General features: G+C 46.6%; 1 protein-coding gene across 1 annotated transcript; it reads left to right on the forward strand.

The window, feature by feature from the left end:
• Nucleotides 1–1029: 1029 nt before the first annotated feature.
• LOC134143737 (ATPase family AAA domain-containing protein 2-like) lies at nt 1030–14020 on the forward strand. The gene is given in 15 exon segments (XM_062582028.1): nt 1030–1064; nt 1292–1403; nt 1631–1746; nt 2450–2624; nt 3310–3398; nt 3771–3930; nt 5136–5226; nt 5670–5984; nt 6705–6831; nt 7197–7380; nt 8159–8344; nt 9028–9127; nt 10221–10330; nt 10929–11107; nt 13987–14020. Coding segments are annotated over 15 exon segments (2013 nt in total).
• Nucleotides 14021–15608: the final 1588 nt, after the last annotated feature.

The following is a 15608-nucleotide window of genomic DNA, read 5'->3' on the forward strand; positions in this document are numbered from 1 at the left end:
CTGGAGGGAGTGGCTGAGATTCTGCAGCTGAAATCATAGAATCACAGAATCAGTAATGTTGGAAGGGCCCTCCAGAGATCATCTAGTCCAACCTCCCCGCTCAGCAGGTCACCTAGAGCATGTAACCCTTGTGTTCTGCACTTGAAGCCAGAATCCCCTTCCAGAAACCGTCACTAGACGATTTCATTGTGAAGTACAGAAATGATTTTCTTGACGCATGTAGGCAACTTACTTAGAGGGAGAGTCTGTGGATAAATGTTCATGTATTTTTAGTTGCTTCTGGCACACGATTCAAAGTAGCTTCATTTCATTCAACGTACAAGTGGAGGTGAGTTCTTGTTCCTATGGGAAATTCCACACAGCTGTGTTCTGCTTAGTGTAAATGAAGATGTTGGGAGCAATTGTGATTGTAAAGACAGCGCTGGCTATGACGCTCCGTATTCCCATGGTCCGTAGGGCATTAAATCGTCTGTATTTGTATCCAGTTTTGAATGCTGCCCGTTGTGTAGTCTGCACTGATTTTAAAGAAGACTGAGAACTTATGTCTAGATAGTCTTTTCCGTCGGCAGGCTGCTTGACGCAGGCGGTCCAGCCTGCTGAAAGCTCTGCATTTGCTTTCCAAGCTCTGCGTGACGCTGCGTGGTCTGCCTATGGCAGGGGGCAGAAGTCTAAGGGAAGCAAAGGCAGGTGTGCTGGCCAGTCATGCTGGCCATTCCTTGTGCGGCTGCTTTGGGCAGCAGCTTTGAACATTAAGTGCAGAGGAAAGCAGGGGGCATAAGGGGGGCACTCCTAGACTATGGTGACTTTGCACTGCTCTGGCAAGCCATATGAAAATAAATCAGACTTGTTAGAAGCACTGTGGTGGGGGTTTTTCAGTCACTCAACTCCTGACACGTCTTTCCTCTTGGAACTGAGATCACTAGTTCTGCCTGGAAGCGTTCCAAAACAAGGAAGCTTCCCAACCAAGTGTTCATGGCCCTATTGCTGACAAAGGCTCCTTGGATTCTGTGAGCAGCTAGAGCACGGAGAATGACGGCTATTGCTGGGTCTGAGCACTTAGGGATGTAAAAATGATCACTCAGCTAGTCTAATGCCACACAGGCCCACCCGTCTTTCTTTACTCTTGGCTATTGAAGACAAATCAATTCCCATGACTATTTTACTTTCTGGGAAGTTTATGCAAGTTTGTAAGTGCTCCTGCCCTCCCTTGCCAACATGAAAGAAACCGGAATCCCTCCAGCTGCATGTTCATTCAGAAGGCGCCTTTCCCTTTCTCCTTCATTCACACCAGGTGTCTTCCCCAGAACTCTGGGGGAAAGGGATTTGAGAGAAATGGCAAGGATCCAAAGAAAACTGGAACAGATGTGGCTGATCCAGTCGCTCCAGTGCAAATAGATGGCTCAGTAAGTATTTGTCACTTATGGCTTTGGTGGGGACTTTTCCAGGGCTGATGAAATCTTTGCGTGCTGGGCTGTCTATGGCTGCCTCGGGTCACAGTTTTCTCTGAAGGAACTTCAAAGCTGTCCTCAGCATCTCCTTTCTGCTGGCAGATGACAATTTCTGATGAAGCCTTTCCTCGGGGGCAGCTTTCTCTAACCTACGAACTGTGTTCTGTTGAATTTCTCTTCAGGTGCGGTTTGATGGCGTGGGGGGTCTCTCTGACCACATTTCAGCTTTGAAAGAGATGGTCATTTTCCCGTTACTTTATCCGGAGTTCTTTGAGAGATTCAAACTGCGACCCCCAAGGTAACGGAAGGCGCATTAGAAGTGCACGAGCTAACGCCGCCGTGCTCAGGAGAATAGGAACCCGAGGTGTCCGTACAGCTGGGTGCTTGAAAAGTTGTGGTCACCCCTGCTGAGATTTTGCAGGGGTGTTAAGAAGTGATGTCTTAAAAATGGAACAAATCTGGACTGTATTAGGCAGACTCCAACTGCAGGCAATGCCTTGCCATAGTTAAAGGCTTGGTGGCTGCTCTCTTACAATGAGAATCAGTCCTGTAAGCCTTAGGACTTCCAACTGAAACGTGCTGCGCCTGTGATGCTTAGACTAAAATAAAAATAGTCTGCTTCTTACATAGTTATATTGGTTCTGTGCTGTGAGATGCAATCACTCACAGAGAGCTTACTGTTGGGGTGCATTCTTTTTAACATGAATGTGTTCTTCTCTTTGGGAGGAGGGGTAGTGTTCATTGATTTAATGGCTAAGAGAAGGCTGTTAGTGTCAAGTCTTGCCTCTTGTGAGAGCTTGCACCTGTTTTGACTTTTCTGCCACTTGAGCTCTGCCTGCTGCTACTCCTGGAAGTACTGGAAGTGTTTTAGTTAGGAGGAAAGGCTTGTTTGCTTTAGGGGGTGGGGCTTGCAGTAGGCACTTTTTGGTGTTTTGGTCAGAGCCATGCAACTCTCTCCTTTTTCATTATTTATTTATTTATATTTTCATTTTTCGTTACAGAGGCTGTCTATTCTATGGCCCACCAGGGACTGGAAAGACCCTGGTAGCTCGGGCACTTGCTAACGAATGCAGCCAAGGCGACAGGAGAGTTTCCTTCTTCATGAGGAAAGGCGCTGACTGCCTGAGTGAATGGGTGGGAGAATCTGAGCGCCAGCTCCGTTTATTATTTGAGCAGGTAAGGTGGAAATGTGCACTCTGTTGTGTCAGAGCGGTGCTGGAGTAGTTCTGTGCTGGATGTCTTCCCGGAGAACTCGGTCTTCTGCGTATTTGGTTGGTTTCTCCCACTGAAGTGGGAATGTTAGTGTTTCCTTTCTCAGTGTCATCCTGCTTTGGATCAGCGGCTTGGAATCTTGCAGGTGTGCTGGCAAAGACGTATCAATAAGCAGGAGAATTCACTAGATCAAAGATTCCCTCCTCCTCCTGCTCCCCTGCCATACTACACAGACACACACACAAAACAAAAAATACCACCCTCACCCCACCCCCCAAAAAACAAAAACAAACAAACAAACAAAAAAACCCCCAGCACATGGTCATTGAATCATTGCACTGGCAGCTTGCCTCCAGAGCCTGTAATTGAGTTACTGAAGGCCTGACTCTGCTCTCTGGTTGCCCAGCAGCTGTGCAAATTCCTGGAGCCATCTGTTCCCAGGAGCAGTCACAGCTGCTTGGCGCAGGCTGCTGGCTTCTGTTACTTGTGCCACTTACCCCTTTGTCTCAGAGAGCAGAGGTCCCTGATGGTGCTCTGAAAGCCCAGGGCTGATGACTTTGCAGCCACAGTGTTTTTTCATGCCTGTCCCCTTTGAGTAGTGCTGTGTTCTACCTAGGCCACAGTTGCAGTATCTGCACTTTCCTTCCAGGCCTACAAGATGCAGCCTTCAATTATTTTCTTTGATGAGATAGATGGTCTTGCCCCTGTGCGGTCCAGTCGCCAGGATCAAATTCATAGGTATGGCACTTTTCTTTCTTCTTTTCTCTTTCTTTTCTTCTGCATTTACACACAATCTGTTTGATTTCTGCAAAAAGAAGACCAGCCTGGTGCCTTTACATGACACACTAATTCATGCTGAAATCTTAGAGCACCATGATGCTCAGCCTCAGGTGATTTTACACACCGGAGCTGAAAAGCACGTGCTAAGCTGGGTGTCAGCACAAGGTCTCTGGTTACCCTGTGTGCTGTTTGTTTGTCTTGACGTGAGTCCTTCCACTAACCAACATCTCATCCAGAAGAGCTTATCCTTTGGAGTGGCCACTGGAGAAAGTCATGCCGAATGGAGCAGCACTTCCCAAACCAGTGAATCAACCCTTGTTCTTTTGTTAGTTCTCTTGTCACAACGCTTCTGGCGCTTATGGATGGCTTAGAGAGCAGAGGAGAGATTGTGGTCATTGGAGCCACCAACAGACTCGACTCCCTAGACCCTGCTTTGCGGAGGCCGGGTCGTTTTGACAGAGAGTTCCTTTTCGCCTTGCCCAATAAAGAGGTAAGACCCCTTTTAGTCACCCTCCTGCTAATGTGGCCAAGTCTTTCTTTGCAAGACAACCATGCACCCACGCAGTACCACAGAGCAGGGAAGAAGGGAAGAAATGGTGCCCACGTGTTTGTCTGCTCTCATGAGCAGCAGAGAGGGTAGCATGAAACAGAGTTATCGTATGATTTGCTCCTGTAGAAGTCATCTCAAAATCCCTCCTGTGATTAGTCCTTGTAGCAGGGAACACTTGAGTGCATCTCTGGCAAAGATCGGAGGTGAAACACAGGCAAAGCCTGACATTTTCTGGGCTAGCGCTTTGAGCCACAGTTTTCGTTCCTCTTGGTAGGACTTGTAGCAACTTGAAAGAGAGCGCTGGCACTACTTTGCAGAACAACCTGTGAGAACGGCAGACTTGATTAACTGATGAGTCCGTCACCATGAAGTTTTGCTGAATTGGAGAGGGTCTTCTCTGAGGATTTGAGAATCTTCTCTGAGGAATCTCTTTCCACCTAAGCTTTAGACTACCTTTTTTCCCCCAAGAGCATTCAGTCTTATACCTGTGGAGACTCACCTCTTTATCAAGATCAAGGGCCAGGTTGGGGGCCGAGTGAGGGTATGGAACCGGGTCTGGATCGGGCACGAGGCAGGGGACCTGGTCCTGGTCGTGGAACGGTCCAAGGTAAGGGTCCAGGCTGGGGACTGGTGTAGAGTCTGGGTCCAGGTTGGGAGCTGAGTAAGGGACTGGTCTGGAAACCAGGTCTGGGTCGGGGACCGGTCTGGGGTCCTGGTCTGGGTTGGGGGCCAGGTTGAGGACTGCTCCAGAGTCCAAATCCAGGTCAGAGATTGGGAGTATATCCAGATTCGCGCCCAGATTACGGATTTGAGAATCTTCTCTGAGGAATCTCTTTCCACCTAAGCTTTAGACTACCTTTTTTCCCCCAAGAGCATTCAGTCTCATACCTGTGGAGACTCGCCTCTTTATAGATGCCGGAAATGCCTTTCGTTTGCTTCCTGCTCCTCACAAAGAGCTGAACGTGGCAAACTGAGAATCACTGAACTTGGGAGAGCAGGCAGTGCGTTAAGAGAACTCTAAAGTTCCTGCCTTTCTAGCAGTGTAAAACTGGCAGTTATATGAACGGGAGAGTGTTTGTGGGGTTGTTTGTTTGTTTTTCCCTGAGAGACGAACGTAAAGCAAAATGCCATCGTTTTGTATGTAGGCTTGAAAAGAGATTCTCAAGATCCACACGAGAGCCTGGAGCCCTAAGCCGCTGGATGCATTTCTTGAGGAGCTGGCTGAAAAATGTGTTGGTAAGATCAAAAATGCATTGAGCACCTGCACGTGACTGCATGCTGAAAGAGTCCAAGCTTGTACCAGGCAGTAAGCAAGCCCCTGTGCCTTGCCACAGAATTTGCCCCTGAGCCGGCTGGCAGGACTTGGTTGCTACCACGGTGGCAGGTTCCTGTCCACTTGCCTTGTTTTGTCTCTCAGAACACCAAAGGGTTTGGGGGGCATCTTCCTCAGCAGCAAAAAGTTTGCTCTCACAGGGGCTTCCTAAGCACAGGATATCCAGCTGCAAACCCCATAAAGGAACTGCTCTGCAGAGCGGTAACTCTTTTCAAATCACCCGCTGAACAGTTCCTGTTTGGGCCGCAGACAGAGACTTGACAAGCTGCCCTTTGGCAGCCATGTCCCTGACTTCTTTGTGCTGCCTGAGACTGACATGACACTGCATTCTTGTCTTGCTCATTAGGATACTGTGGAGCCGACATTCAGTCTCTCTGTGCTGAAGCTGCCCTCTGTGCTTTGCGCCGACACTACCCACGGATATACACGAGTCGACAGAAGCTGCAGATAGACATCGCTGCCATTGAAGTAGCAGCAAGAGATTTTGCGGAGGCTCTGCGGAAGATTGCACCAGCTTCGCAGAGGGCTGTGGCTTCGCCCGCGCAACCGCTGTCAGCCGTTTGTAAGCCACTGCTTCAGAGGACTCTGGAGAGACTCCTAAAAGCGTTACAGAGAGTGTTTCCCCAGGCAGCGCTTGCACTAAAGAAGGACCAGCAGCCAGGTAGAACAGTAATATCACTGCCTTCAAATTCTGCCACAGCAAACACTTCCAGCTGGTGCAGGCAGCAGAAACCAATCTTTCAGTCATGGTGGGACTGGTCTCAAACGGTAGAAACTTCTCGTTTGCCTATGCATGCCTTTACCTCAGGAATATCTGGAACAGAGTGCTGCCTAGCTTGTACTGCGGCTTCTGAAGCGCTCCATGCTTTGATCAATGGAGGTCGCTGACTGGTTCTATGCTGATTGCTTGAGGCTGTCCTACCGCTACTATGAACTAGTGGAACTAAGGAGAGCTGCTAGCTTCTTTCTTCTGGGTAAAAGAGAGGCAGAAAAGCACTGAGGAAAGGCAGGTGGAGAGGCGAGGGGGTTGGCAGAAACATGCCGCCTGAGTTGTCCACCTTCCGCTACCTCCTCCTCGAGTGATCTTTGAGAGGCTGCATTTAGAAGACACCCTGGTCTCTATATGCCAGCCCTGCAGTCCTCGGACAAATGGGCGTTTGCTGCCGCCCCGTTCCCTTAGTTGCCACTCGCTTACTGTGGGCTCCGGCTCCAGAAAGAAGTGACCTTGTTGGGTGCTTTAGGTGTCTAGCGTTCAGTGTGTGCCCGCCCAATGAAGGAAGACAAGACCCTGGCTTTCAGCACTCATTTCAAAGCTGTAGGAGTGCAAGGGATGCAGGTGTGGGCTCTTCTGGACAGTTAACAAACCTCTCTTGTCTTTCAGACGGTGCAAATCCTATCTTAGGAAACGGCTGCATGTATAGTCATGAGGCGTCACCTTCAGGTTTTGCAGAGGAGCTGTTTCATCAAACGGCCAGTCCTCAAAAGGAAACGTTCCTTCACTTGAACAGGTAAATGTCTGTGTGCTTTGGATTGCAGTTCTTTGGCTTGCTGCGTCCTTGCCAGCGGTCTCAGCTGTGGAACTGGGAGGGGGGTAGACCCAAATGCTTCTGACAGGCGTGTTTCGTAAGAATAAAGCAAGAATCACTAACAGCCCATGGGGGAAGGGGTGCCTCAATGAGAATAACTGAATTAAAAAAATGTCTTGCAGTTCCATGTCCTTCCTGATCACAGAGCAGTTTCTCACCTCCTGTAGTGTGGAGAGTATTTGAGGAGGAAAAAGCAAAAAGCAAGGAAAAAGGAGAAGGGACTGAACAGCTGTGTCTTTACTGATTACTTTGTTTTCAGAGTGCTTGCTTTCTTCTTGTTGTTCTAGAGATGCTTACTGCCAGCCCACGTGTTACAGGCCAAGGTTCTTAATAGCTGGAGAGCCCGGATGCGGGCAAAGTTCTCACCTGGCTCCTGCAGTAATACACGCGCTGGAGGAGTTTGCAGCTTACACGCTGGACCTGCCGGCTCTCTTTGTTAGTAGCACGTCGCCTGAAGAAAGATGTGCACAGGTTCTCTTCTCTCTTGCATTAACAGGAGTACTCTTCTAGCTGGGTACAGTTACAAAATGCAGCTAATACTGAGCCGGTAGCACTGCAGTCTATGTCGTAAAGGCAAGGACTCCCAGAACGCTTTATACTTGTGCACCTGTGTCTTTTGTTTACCTGGAGAAACTGAGCTAGAGTTAGTTGTGTTTAGCTCAAGGTGAGAGTAGAATGCAACATACAGGCTGAGTGCCGTTCTATTCCTTTTGCCTCTTGGGCAGGGAGCCGACTCTGTTGTTTGGCATCGCTGTATTTTCACAGGTTAACCCTTAGCAGAAGCACTTGAGAGCCGTGCAAGGGAGAATAGACGTGTTCCGTGGCTGGGGGCTCATCAGTCACAGAAAGGCAACATCTCCTTCTGGGTTATGTGACACTGGCATCCGTGGCCACCGAGCCGCAGTGCCTAACTAGTGCCCGGATATACTGCTGGTGCGTTCCATCCTGGAACAGCAACTGCCTGAGTGCTGGTCACCTGATCAGGTGCCCAAAGGTATTCAAGCCCAGAAAGGATGCTTGCCGCTCTGTTCATGGGGTAGATGCACTGCCACGTGGACTGGGCTGTAAGGAGTCACCTTACGTCTAAGCAGCTTGGAAATCAGGTCTCTTTCTAGTCTTGTGGCTTTCTTCCGACCTTTTCCCATCAGGCACTGGTATTTTGTAGCATGTGTTGACTGATAACGGTGTTGCTTCTTAGCAGCTTATTCTGTGTGGTTCAGAATTCTTATGCAAACTCCCATTTTACTAGTTGATCCGAGAAGCCCAGAGGACAGCGCCAAGCATCCTTTATGTGCCTCGTATCCACGTATGGTGGGAGGCTGCTGGCGTCACACTGAGAGCTACGTTTACAACGTTATTGGAGAACATTCCAGCATATGCTCCAGTTTTGTTGCTTGCAACGTCAGATGTACGTCACGCAGAGCTCGCCCAAGAGGTATTTCGATTGCTGCTTTTCCTGCTTTTTTCTGTCTCGGTGGAACTTGCCTCTCCAGTAAGCACCTGGCTACTGCGCTGCCCAGAGCAGAGGGATCCTGATGTTACCAGGGCAGCCTGCCTGAATCTTTGGAAATTTGCTTAGGCAGTAATCACGACTGAACATGTTTGTCTACCAGACTTTTGAAGTCAAGAGCTTCCCTTTGACCCAGCCTTCTCCACCCCTATGGCCTTCTCAGACAGATGCCTGAATTCCCTCCTGGACAATAATCCCCGTGACTTCCACACAGTTATTGACCTGCTTAGTCAAGCGTACGCAGTGCTTGCATTGTAAAGGGTAAAAAACATGCTTTCTAAAATGATTTCTTGCGACAGCCTGCCGTTTCCAAAGGCGGCTGTTACACTGTTAACAGCGGCAATTAATTTAGACTTTCCATGCCTCAACAGAAATGATCATTCTTATTTCATGCAGGCCAAAGAGTCCTTCAAAGATGATGTTTTAGGATGCCACGGAGGCCTATGAAAAATCTAGGCCTACTTGAAGGCCAAGTAGCTGACTTGCTGTAGCTTCTCTTGTACTCAAATCATTAGCCAGCCTATTCCGAAAAGGCACTCATGTTCTTGGAGGTGAACCTGAATTTCTGTAGCCTTATATCTGCAATGTCTTTCCTCCTCCCGCCTAAGGTCCGAGATTTATTTTCTGAGGCTTATGGAGAAGTTTTCCATGTCCAGTTGCCGGACGAGGAAGAAGGCAGAAAGTTCTTTGAGGACTTGCGTACAGGGCGTACAGCCTGCAGCATCTCCCCCGAGCCTCGACTGCCAGCAGAGGAGCAAGCAGAGGAGACATTGCCAGCGGGGCCTCTACCTTCCCATACACCCTTCCCAAGTGGCAAGTGGCATTTTTTTTTTTTGCCTTTCCTGCATAAGCTGCTAATGCCATTGCTACCCTCCCTGTTCTCACTGCAAACTCCCTCTTTCCCATGATGCTTTTGCTTCCTTTTCCTCTTCCTTTCCTTCTGACCTGCCTCCCCTGCACCCAGACAGAGAGCAGTGTCTCGCCCTGTGATTTCCAGTTCAAAGGATTAGACCTGCCAACTCAAGTGGCAAAAAGAGGGGAGCAAGAGTAATAGCTATCTGAAGACAAGACCATTGTTTCTTCCCTGCCCTCTGCTTTTCCCATGAGAAGGTGAGCAGGGAACAAGGGGCTGGGCTTTCTCCCCGCTAAGGCCCAGGGTATGACATTGTATGACAGCTCCTTATCCTGCTGGCAGGACTGGGAATTCCGTCACTGGTTTCATCCATGAGTTTTGGGCAATGTTCAGTGAATGCCAACATTGGTGTCTTATCCTGGAAGGCATAAGCACAAGGTTGGTTGTAAAGCAAGTGAACTGAATCTGCAAGCATACGAGCAGTAAGTGCTTAAGGAGCATTTCCCCTTCTCCAGCAAGTATTCCCTTAAGACTGCCTCTTTAACTCTTCCCACCGTTGAAGAAGAGCTTGCGTGCAGTGGCTCTTCAGCTTCTCCTCTACATTAGTTCCTGCAGTAAGACAGTAAGCAACCTGTCCTGCTGAGATAAGCTTCCTTTGTGGTAAAGCGTTCTGCCTGAAGTCTGAGCTGTGCATAAAATCCTGCAGCTGACTATTCTGTGAATGACATTCTGTAATCCGTTCCTCTTCTTTTAAAATCAAAAGGCCAAATGACCCCCTTCCCTTGCTCCCCCTTCTTTCTCAAGGTGCCTATGTAGTGGGACAGCACAGGGCTACTTCAGTGCCCTTGGTCCCTCTCCTGGTACTCCACGTCAGGTGACGATGCTAGAATTGAAGGAAGGACTGCATCGGTAATGTTTTGGTTTGCGCTTTCTGATGTCCCTGTGCAGCTGTATCAAGCAGAAAACGCAGAAGCAACGCATCACCGTCAGTCAGCGTAGCAGAGAAGAGGAGGAGATTCCCATCCAGCGAGGAGAATGAGACTCACGTCTGTTTAAGGGTAGGTTGGAGCTGACCGCTCTGCCTTTGCTTCCTGATCTGCTTCAGACACTTGAGCTGTTCTGCCAGCACGGCTGTACACATGTAGGCAGCTCCTGGGTCAAGAGAAGGAGCTGGGGAGGCTCCTGTTTGCAGCTGTCCGCAGCATTTCCAGGAGACCTGTGGCCTCTCTCCCAAACAGTGCCTCGTACTGCAGCAGTACGATCTAATCAAATGCAGTCGTGACTTTGCTGCGGCAGCCTCTACCCCTTACTGTGCACTGGGCCACAGCAGTTGCTGCTGTTCTGGAAGAAATTGCTTTGCCGTTAGGATCGTTCATGGGATAGACTGGGAAGTAACACAATGCTAGGCTTGTAACACAGCCTAAGGCTTGCTTTTTCCCTCGGAGGTAGGACCAATTCACCCATTTCTTTCCCCCCAAAATCCAGTGCAATCTGTAGTTTTGTTCTTGAAGTTTCACTCGTATTGTATTTTGCAGAAAAAGAAAGCAGGATGCGAGTTGTGTTAGACTGTCCTGGTTTAGTTACTGACGACACCCAGAGCCTGTTTGAAAGAGCTCATGCGCTCTTGCACTTGTCTTGTCTCCCTTCCTCCTTCAGCAACTGCTGAGTGCTGCTGCTGGGATAACAAAGAAGTTCAGCATCTTTCACCGGGAAAAACTACATGTTATGCTCAGCCAGTGTATTTACCGGCATCGACAAGACGACGACAAGACTCAGTTAATAGAGGTAGTATTTCTCACGGCACTTCCGATCGCTGTTACACCGCTCCTGCACGGGTACAGTGTGGGTATCGTGTCTTCATCTCAGTCTTCGTCTCTTTACCGCATAGTAGTCCGTGTAATATCGGAGTGGTTCATCTCTGCCTGGGAGAACTCGGTGCATGCTGCAAAGCCGTTGTTGCGTTTGGCATGGCTGTTGGCATGGAAAAGGAATGTTTGCATGTTGGCAAGGAAAGACTTGTTTATTGTGAGGGCATCAGCACACTGGAGCAGATTGCCCAGAGACGTTGCGTAGTCTCTACCCTTGAAGCTGTCTGGATGGGGTGCAGGGCAACGTGCCTGGTGTGACCCTGCTTGAGCAGGGGGGTTGGACTAGCTGATCTCCAGAGGTCCCTTCCAACCGCAACCATTCTGTGCTGCCGCGATTCTGTTTATATATATAACATATATATATGTATGTGTGTGTGTGTATGTCCAACTTTCACCAGTGTATCTCCTATTACTTACAAAGTCTAATTTATTAAAAGGGGTTGGTAACATTTACATTCGTAAAGGTGTGTCCTACCTTCAAAGTGATAAATGGGAACTCTAGAACATCACTGTGTATACGCAATACATTGTACAGTCAAAATAGTCCTCTTTTGACGGAAATGTAGACAAATAACTTGTTGCTGGGAGACTAGCTCTGTGTGAATACTGAGTAATGTAAAATCAGCTAGTCTAAGGAAAATAAAAATAATCTGGAACAAGCCCAATACGTGAAATGTGTGATCCTAGAAGGTATTCTAAAGGACTGTACCTATTCTCAGACAAACTTCATTGCTTTAAAACTGGAATTTTATGTGCTAGAATAAAAGAGCAGAAGAACCTTTGGAGAGCAGTAGTGGATTATGGTGGGGACTATGAGCCCCTGTTGTACCGGTGGAAAAGCAAGCACGTGCATTAGCACAGGACCTTAGCAATGTTTTGCCTGAAATGCACTGTGCAATACTAATCATCTAGACTCCGGTTTGCAAAACTCCAGCACATGTGCTGAGAGTGACTCCTAGCATAGTCTTGCTTTCACCAATCTATGATGCAGACAAACTTTGTCCTTTTAGTTTAGAAAGACAAGAGTTAAGATGGGATATGCCTGTTATCAATCAATATATCAGCAGCCGAAGAGAAGAGCTGAAATTCAAAATACGCAAAAGATCAGCAGATGCTTCAGTTTAAAATGTAACCTGCAGATGTAGTGATTGAAGTAGTGGGAAATAAGACTCAACACAGTTGCGGTTCTTACAAACATACACTGATTTTTCTAATGGTGTTGAGACACTGAAGTTCAGCTTCCACTGAAATGTTTTTGAAATTTATATTAATAATTTAAAATAGAGAGAACTCTAAATACGGAACCATAAAACACAGATAAATAGAAGACCATTACACTAGCCATATTTGGAAGGTTATGTAGAGAGCACAAAACTCTAATCACAACAAAATCTAACTGTTTCAATGCTGTTTTGAAGCATATATTTCATATAACCTCAATGCTATCAAAAAGGCTGCCGCAAGACGGCACCACAGTATTTTGGGTGATGACATTACCGTGTCATAATAATGATTTTTTTTCTTCGTGTAAGTATAAAATAAAATAGCTGTGGATATAAGAAATGACCTTATTTGAAGACAATGTGTACAAGAAAGAATCTTTAATGCATTTTACTTATGGATTTTCTGCATTTCTATACAATTAAATACTTCATTCTGGACGAAGCTCTAGCCTGGGATGTGTTTCGTTCTGTCGTTTCTCTTTCTGTGGTGTGGACTACTTACAAAGGATTGTTTTCTTGGATACGTTCATCAGAATAATTTTGATTTATATTTAAATCAAATAAGGTTGACTTCAAGTACCAATACATGAGGAACAAGAATTGTGTTTCAGTGAGGACAGTAAAATATGAGTTTGTTCCAATTTCAATCTATTTTAATAGGGGAGGAACCCAACTTTTGTTAAGAAACTAAACTTTTTATTTTAATCGTTACTGAATTGAGTTCGGCCAGGAACCCCAAAGCACCCTTACTTAGCCAGGCATCCCAGCCAGAGCTCCTGGGGTTTCAGTCAGCGCGCAACTGACGGATGAGACAGTAATCTGAAATTGAGACTTGTCAGTGGCTTTCCAGGGCTGCCAAGAAACTAGGTGGGCAAGCCAGCATGAAACGGGCAAACGTCCAGGGAAAACCTGCCTGACAAGTCAGGCTCTTGCATAGCCTGCCTGGGCTCTCCAGAATTTTTTTAACATCTGCCTCTGCAGTATTTTTCAGTTTTACAGGTCTACATTCTCCGAAGAAAAACTGTGAAGTCAGGGAGTCTTTGGAGCGTGCTTCATCCCTAGGAATATTAAATAATAGCAAATAACAAATAAACTCTCTGCGACATGGCTTCCTTGCTATTTAGAACAGCTTTGAGTCTAGGTCTGTAAGACACAAGATCTAGAAATAAGTTATAAAGCTCTTGTACTGTAAAAGGAATGATAAAGAGTACATAATGTTTACAAGCTTATTTTCCTTTTTAGCTGGTATTGTTTTTTTGTGATGGGGTAATTTCACGTTTATTTCCAAATACTGTAAGAAGTCTGTTGCTGAAAATGGGTTGTGCCACGGACCAGGCGTATATTTCACTGGGAATGGGAAAATCACACTCCGCAAGATCAATGTTTTAGATAATTCCATCAGATTATAAATGGCCAACTCAAGAAACACACTGGGTATAGAAATATATATACATTTATATACATGTATACATCTAAACTGATTCTGTAGGATTAGTAATAAGACCAAGAACATAATTTAAGAATCTCGCCTCACTTGAGTCTAATAACAATTCTAAATTATATGCATCATAGGGTTCAGATGGGTGGTTTGGCTATGGATTCTCTCTGTTTTTTTTCTCACAGGAATGGCTATTCAGCGCCTCCTGCTGTGGACTAAACTCTCCAGTAAATTAGGTGCTTTATGTCTGTGGAATTTCTTATGCAGTATGAAGGAACCATTATGTGAAAATAAGCATTTTACTTCTACGGTGGACTACAGCATAGGCTGAAAAATAGGCTTTTCTTCCCCTGCCCACTGAAATTAACCTGACCTGGTATTTAAATTGTTCCATTTCCATAAGCTTATTGGTAACAGAAGAGGTTTTTTTTTTCCCTTCCTTTTCTTATATTTTGTTTAATAAAAAGTGTGGTTTGTTGAAGGCAAAATTGTTAAGAGAACTGGCGTGGAGAAATGAACACTTTGAATCTTTGGCTGACCGCAGCCAGCACGCAGCCCCATGAACGCTGAGGGGTTCGCAATGTCCGATAGGTGCTGGCTGACCGGTGTTCATACAGTTTTCATCCTAATGAGAAGATATCTCTATCATTAAGAAAAAATTGCTCCTTTCTCCTCCAATTGTGTTCTAGTATTTCTTTTTTACAATACATTCATGGCATAGTCCCTCTTTCACCAAGCACAGTAGGGAAGCTCTGCATAGGATCTGCAAAGCAGAATTAGGTTGATGGCTTTGGGGTTGTCTACAAGGAGGCACCTGTGCACAGGCTCAGCTAAAAAGGCACTTTATAGCTCCAAAGAGCGTTCGTTAGCATCAGGATTTGCTGTAGGAGTTTGGGGCCTTCTTATGGTCATTGCTGTAAGTGGGAAAAAGCTTCCTTCTCTCCTTGCACAAGGGAAGACTTCTTACCACTAACACAGCCTAAACTAATGTCCATCATTGTCTCATTATCCCCACTGTCGCCTAGTTATGTTCCTGGGACATTTCATTTATTTTCTAAATTTGCACTGCACCTCCATTCCCTCTGCAGAGCCAGGAGGTGAGGCCCAGGTAAAGTTGGAGCTTTCAAGCCTCTCTGATGGACAACAGGTCAGAGAGGAGAGCATTTCTGAAGAGCTTCCTTCTCCTGGGCTGTAAACCTGGAGATGTTTCTCCATCTGTGGTCATTCAAAGCCATGCCTTGCAGGTTCTGCTCCAAAATCCCAGGACACAGTTCCAGAGGCCTCAGGGTCCACCCAGCTGAGGGGAATGAAAGCAAAGACTCTCTCTCACTGCCACCAGGCACCTGAAAAACCTATCAGAAGTCCTGCCTTGGATTCACTGAGAGTTTATCAAACTGGAAATACGGAGTGAAATGTTTATAACCCAGCAAACTGGAATTTTCCCAATTAAATTTTTGCTTGGAAATTTTCTAGTTGCTTCTAGGCAAGATTCACTTTAGCATTAGACAATATGGACAGTATGGGGGAGGATAATTAGACAAAAGTTAGGGATCATCAAATAGCCTGCTTGCTTTGGTTTGCTCTTAAGCTGGTAACAACCTATGCAGCCTGAAGGAAGAGCAAAGGCTGATGTCTGAAAATATGAGAGGAAGACACAGAAAGACAGACATAGCATTCATTAACCCTATCTATGTGCAAAAAATGCCAGTCTGAAATTGCTTTTAAACATGCCTACCTAATAGTCACTCATACTCAGAGTGAAAAATTTACTCCTAAGAGGTCCTCCACAAGAGTGTAGCTAGTGCCA

This window comes from Rhea pennata, chromosome 8 (assembly GCF_028389875.1).
Source record: "Rhea pennata isolate bPtePen1 chromosome 8, bPtePen1.pri, whole genome shotgun sequence".
Taxonomy (NCBI): domain Eukaryota; kingdom Metazoa; phylum Chordata; class Aves; order Rheiformes; family Rheidae; genus Rhea; species Rhea pennata.